Genomic DNA, 6,346 nt, shown 5'->3' on the forward strand with positions numbered 1-6,346 from the left:
AACCAGCCACCCCTAACCTGGTGTGTGCCAGATGTGTTGGGACTGCTGGCTGGGATTTTTGAGAGTTGCAGTGCAACAAATCTGGAGGGAACCAGGCTGGGAAACAGATCCTAACAACCTAGGACCAGGACATCCCAAAAATTACTTTCCTCCCATAGGAACTGGCCCAGCAACCTTCTAGCTTCTTTCAACAGCCTGCTCTGTAGGATTTGCTTCATGGCACAGGGGCTTCCGTGCTGATGTGAACACATGTGAAAGAGGTCTATATTTGTTATACATTTCCCTTCAAAGGCAAGTGGAAACCCTCCATTTGTTCCAAGATGTTTTATTAAATACACTGTTTTCATGATGACTCTATTTGTTCTTCGAAGCTCTCTTTCCTTCTCCTTTCTTGGGGGGTACTTTCCCACGGAGCTTTCTCAGTCGCTTCATCTCATCTTTGAAATCTTCATGTTCATCTCTATAACAAAAGGAAGGATGCAGACAGCAGGTTAAGGAGCTAAAAAGACATGCTTTTCTCTTTCCAAATCAGAGTGACTTTGATCAATGAACAAAAGTGTTCCATAGTGAGATGAAGAAATATGCAACATATGCAATCACTGCCATGGTGCATCTATGCTAAATAGCACTGCAATGTATATCACCATATGCACCCCTAGTCCATAGATACAATGGAAAGTAAGTCAGTGGAAGGAAAGAGAAAGAGATCCCTCCTGTCTCCTAGTAAAGCCAACTTCTCCAGTTTCCTAGGGAATTAATCTGTCAGTTCTATCTAACTCTGGGCAGTTCACAAGTTAAAGCCCTGTTATAAGTATGGGTAATAATAGTACTGTTTCCCATAACTTCTATTCAAAATTTCTGAAAGGCTTCCTTTTCATCTCAAACAGGAAAACATTTATGAAATTTTGGACACTTCTGAATTTGTATACTCCAATTTGAAAAAAAAAGTCAAGTTAATACTATCTGTCCCAAGCCCCTAAACAGTCCCCGACCTGTGAAGCAACTCTGTGGAGAATCCTGATTTATTCTGGTGCAACCTTTCTTAATCTGGTGCCTCTTCATTGTTTTGGACTACATTTCCTAGAATTCCTGGCCACTCATCATGCTGGCTGTTACTGATGGGAGCTGAATTCCCAAATATCTGGAAGGTATCAGACTGGAAAGCTGTTCTAGACATACTGAAAGCACCTATTTTTCTGCAGGACTGCCTTTGCTTTTAAGTTCTCACATCAATCTGCCTTTTTACTTGGGAGAGAAGAAACCAGAAGGTAGGGATAGGGACAAAATAACCTGGTTGAATAAAGATGTCATCTGATCATACCCAAAGTGATTAACTGGATTGGCAGTAGATAGAATTAGGTCCCAAACCAAGTGCACAAGAATGCTTGATTTGATTCAAGGTAAACAGACAGACCAGTAAGCCAAATGTCTGCTTTGGATGAACTACTTCCTGATTTTAAGGCTGCTTTGCACAGGACCATTGCCCACCTGACCCCACACAGGCAGATGAAATCCATGTTTATGTGAAGCAACCTCTAGTGTTTTTGCAGAGCATTGGAATTTTGACAGAAGATGAAGTAAGCAGAAGAGGCAGAAGAGATTATTAGCAGGCAAAATTACAAGAAGTTATGACAGCATAGAAGGGCAGAAGTGATAGAGCATCTGGCTCTATATGCAAAACGTCCCAGGTTCAATCCCTGCTATATTTGATCAAAAAGTACCCAAGGTTGCAGGTGACAGGAATGACTTCTGGCTGGAACCTTAGCTGAAGGGATAAGGATCTTGACTATTTTTCAGTCTGAGACCCAAATTCCATTTTGGAGAAGGTTTTAGGAGCTCCATTCCAGTGTTAGGTGGAGTCAAAAGCAAAAGGGGTGGGACCAAATATACAGGCTTATTGTAGTTTAAAGCCTTTGAAAAGGCATTTCAGGCTTCTAGGATGGAGGAAAACATTGCACAAAACCTACAAAAACCATCAAGTGACTTGTAGTCAGGCAACAAAGGTGGAAGGGAACATGGCCACTTAAGATGGTGACTCCCAAGCCTAAGTGTCTGCTCCCCTGCCTTATTTACCACCAGATAAATGGAAAATCTGTCCATCCATTTAGCTGAGAAGCCCTTTTTCAAGGTGCTCCTCCACCCATATCAGGTTGCACAGGTGGTTGCTGGAGAAAGTGTCTTGTTTCTGCAGGCACTACAGCTTTGAAATTTTCCACTCCCACCTCCCTGAAAGATTCACTCAGTATTTCATTAAACACCAGACATTCTGTTCATTCATGCTTTTAAACAGTAAATCATATTAGTTGTAATTAACATTCCCTGTCCTTTATGGGTATCCATGCTGCTGGATTCTTGCATTATCTATTTTTCATTCTTATCTGCTGAGGGCCTTTAATTGGAATTCGTAAACTGCCGTGATTGCTGTTTTAGTGGAACGACTGAGTATAAATCTTTGGAATGAAGGAAATAAATAGTCTGACTTGGAATAACACTGATGTATATGATTAGGCAAGAAAAAAAAGCATGTTGCTTTGAACTTTGGAGCCATGTGCAAATGCTTCATGCACTTGTTCCAAAATGTCCTTCCATAACTATAAGTGCTAGAAACATATTCCAGAAAAAAAAAATTGAGAACAAAGCATTTCAAGAATCTAGGTTCTGGCTCCAATAAAACTGCATGTGAAGATTCAAATATTTAAAAAGCCTCAGGTTAACATAAATACAGTATCAACATAATTTTCTTTTCTAGACATCTTGTAATGGCCCCCTTGCCCTTCAATATCCAGACTTATATTTTTCTCCAACATGCATGATTGAACTTGTAGCCTTCTGACAGTGGCTGATTATTATGCTTTCTAGTGACCATGGCAATATCTTTGGGGGGACTTAATGAGACCCTAAGAGACTAGTCTCTTCACATGTCTTTTTTTTTTTTCGGCTGTAGTGAGCATTCTGACTACACTAACAGGATCAAAGTATGCCTTTTAATAAAGCCAACTTTGATTAAAGAGCCCTGCACTGAATTAGAGCTTTAATTTTGATTTACCATTCCCAGTTGCTTCACTTGTCCATTAGCAAGATAATATCATTTGCCTGGTAATATCGTTTGCCTAAGGCCGTTGAGCTGCTAATACTATTAAACGTTCATGAAGTACCTCTCAGGCCTTGATTTTATTCCACCCCCATAAAATGTTTACTGCCTGTAGCCAAATGCATTTCTGAAAGGTGATTGTGATCCCTTGCAGGCTTTTCTGAGCAGGAGACCAGCTAAAAAGAGATGCTTGCAAAAGCTAAGCATGTAATTTACATCTTCCTGTGCAAAGGGAAGCCCCTCTGTGAAGTGGGCAGCTTTGCCATTTTCTCCCCAGCAGCACAAAGAACACCTGGACAGCCATTATACAAGGTTTAAAAATAGCAGCAGGTACAGCCTATTAGAATAAAGTGGTTTGAAGTTAGTACCATGCCAAAAACTCTAGATGCCATAGCTTGAAATACTGTTTACAAGTCTAAAACAGACATTAATTTTGTATCTAGCGGCTTTTGTCTTCCTCCCCTCGCTGCACCATTTTTATTCTTGAGCAGGCATAGGGGGCCAGAAGTTGATCTGGATTGGGACCATAGCATGAGTAGGTAAGTCAGATTTGGGCAAAGGGGTCTTTTACTCTCCCTCAGTGGGAAGAAAAGAGGCTCACTCAGCTTTGCATCTTCTACTGTAGAAAAGTTCACAGCTGAGGCCCTGAATGGAGCAACACTGAGACAATCCAAACAGCTGCTCATGCTGTACAGACAGGAGGGGTTGGCTGAAGGCCTTCTACTAAAGTCTCCGTGATGTTTTGGCCTACAGCTCCCATCATCCCTCACTACAGGCAATGCTGTGTAGGGCTGATATGACTTTTAGGCCAGAATTTTGGAGGGACAGAAGATTGGTGTAGAGAGACTTAGGGAGCCCTTGGGCTGCCCCTGAGAGTGGGCAGCAGATGAGACAAAACCCGAAGGAGCTTCTATTATTCACATGGAGAATGGGTTTAGGGAGGGAAATCCCTTTGTCCAAGCCAGAGCTTCTGTAGAAGTTGGCTGGAGCGAGTAACTAGTTCTGCTACCCTATAAGAGCTTTTTCTTTCACTGTTGATACTGTTAATGCATCCTTTGATGACCAGATATTAACTCAGACTGGTAGCAGTTTCCCAAGATCTCATACAGAAGTCACAAATGCTTTAACTTGGAGTTGGGGATGCCCCACATTGGAGAATGCATTTCTTTCAGGGTAATCTTAAACAGGTTGTCTGATCAATTCATACAAGCCACTGTAAATTGCATTTGTGTTTTAATTTGGTTTTACACTGTGTATAACTTTTAAAACATTAAATTTACAGTAGCCTAAAATTGTTTGCATGGTTATACTGCATTTTATGCCCTCCAGACATGTCAGACTACAACCCCCATCAACCCAAGCTGGAACCAGAGAACTGGGCAGTATAGAAATTAAATTAATCCTCATCTGTTGTAGGGGAGGGGGCACATGCCAGAGGTAGGAGGGGATAAGTCCAGAACAAAAAGTGGGCAGGATCACATTTTTTTCTCTTATTCCCTGCACCCTTAGCCCTCCCCAACCAGCAGTCAGTTGCAGAGGATTTCTGAAATGAGGGCAGGCCCACATGAAATTAGTTGTCCAGCTCTCCTTCAACTGAAAAGGGTTGAACTTGGGGTTCTGCACATATGATGCACAACGTCTTTTCCTACTGCCCAAAGCAAAGCATAAATGCCATTCCTCCTGCTATAGTTGCAGATCTCAGGGATTCTACTCTTGCTTCAGTATGAATTACCTGTAAAGGCCATAGAAACGAAGCTTCCGCATGAGGCCGTGGTAGGCATTGTGAGGAGGATACCAGTCATAAACTTCCTTCTGCTTTGCCCTGGGTATCTCACTTAGAAGCGTCACAACTTTCATGGAGGATGAGTCCGTAGGACGAGCGACTTCTCCAAAAATCCGTGCACTTAGACGGGCCATCCGTAAGGCATAGGTGGAAAGAGGGGATGACATTGCCAAGCACAAACTGGATGCGTGGGCAGATGTCTCCTTGCTAAAATGGAAGAAGATTGCAGTTTTGAGACATTCTGGTGGCCTGCAAGCCATTTCAACCAAAGAACTATCACCCGTTCTTTCACAACCATAAGGACCTCCGTTCTCCAAATGGCTTCAAAGTGACCTTTTCCATTAAGCCTTTGGTGCAACCCAGAAGTAAGGAACATGCGGCAGACCAATTGTTCATGGCCTTCAACGGCCATCTGCCCCCTCACCACTGCTTGCGCTGGCTAGGGCTGGTGAGAATTGCAGTCTATCACCATCTAGAAAGCCAAGCATAATCCTTTAGTCGTCACCCTTCCAAGTGAAAAGAAGTCAAAGTATATGTAACTGTATTTACTTCTATTTCTCCCATTATTATCTTTGCTCTCCTGCCCTGTCATCTCTTGCACCTGTCAGAAGGGAGGCTGTAAGCACCTTGGGGAAGCAGCTTAGCCTTTTTCTTATAAAACTCTACCTCAGGCTTCCCAGCCTCATGCCCTGCAGACACTGTAATCATCATTATTGCCACAATGAATTTCTATCCCACCTTTTTTCATCTTGTGGGGAACCCAAGTTGGCTTACATAGCTCCATTTTTTCCTCACAACAACCCTGGGAAGTAAGTAAGGCTGAGAGTGAGTGACTGGCTCAAAATCAACCAATGAGCTTCATGGGTGAGTGGGGACTTGAATCCAGATATCCCAAGTCCACAGTCCAACACTCTAACCACCACACACTGGCACTCATGTTGGACTACAACTCCATCATTCCCATCTAGCCAACTTTCCCTAAATGGATGCTCTCTAGAAATGTCAGACAACAATGCCCATCACCCCAAGCTGGTTGGGGATGATGGGAGTTGCTACACCCCATCTGGAGAGCACAGGCTGGGGAGGGAGGATGTGACTCATCAAGGACAGCTTGTGCACATATTCTTGGGGCCACTCTATGCTCTGGATGGCGCCCTTTACCACATGGCGGTCAGGCTCTCTAACACACTCAGCACCACCCGCTAATCTGTCTAACCTGTCCCAGTCTTCAACACTTAACTTGCTTCAGTGTTTAAAACTCATCCCTTCTGAAGGAACATCATGCAGGGATTCCTCCAAAGCCACGAGGACATGTCAGAACAAGATAGACGCATTAAATGAAATGTCTAAGGTGGCAATTCTATGCATGTTTTGCCAAAAAAATATATCTTACAACTCACAGCATTTTGCAGCCTGTCACCCTAAAGAATTCTGTAGGACCTCTTCCTTTCTAAATGTGCATAGGATTGCAT

General features: G+C 42.9%; 1 protein-coding gene across 2 annotated transcripts in view; it reads right to left on the reverse strand.

Moving 5' to 3' along the window:
• Nucleotides 1-309: 309 nt before the first annotated feature.
• Nucleotides 310-6,346, reverse strand: part of MRPS33 (mitochondrial ribosomal protein S33) — a 6,710-nt gene continuing 673 nt past the window's right edge. For both annotated transcript variants that reach the window (XM_044441184.1, XM_044441185.1), the window contains exons 2-3: nucleotides 4,824-5,081; nucleotides 310-460 (exon numbers count right to left, since the gene is read on the reverse strand). In XM_044441184.1, coding sequence (XP_044297119.1) covers nucleotides 355-460; nucleotides 4,824-5,081 — 364 coding nt within the window. In that variant the 3' untranslated portion in view covers nucleotides 310-354. The remainder of the gene's footprint in view (nucleotides 461-4,823; nucleotides 5,082-6,346) is intronic.

Source organism: Varanus komodoensis, unplaced genomic scaffold (genome assembly GCF_004798865.1).
Source record: "Varanus komodoensis strain SLA01 unplaced genomic scaffold, ASM479886v1 scaffold39, whole genome shotgun sequence".
Classification (NCBI taxonomy): domain Eukaryota; kingdom Metazoa; phylum Chordata; class Lepidosauria; order Squamata; family Varanidae; genus Varanus; species Varanus komodoensis.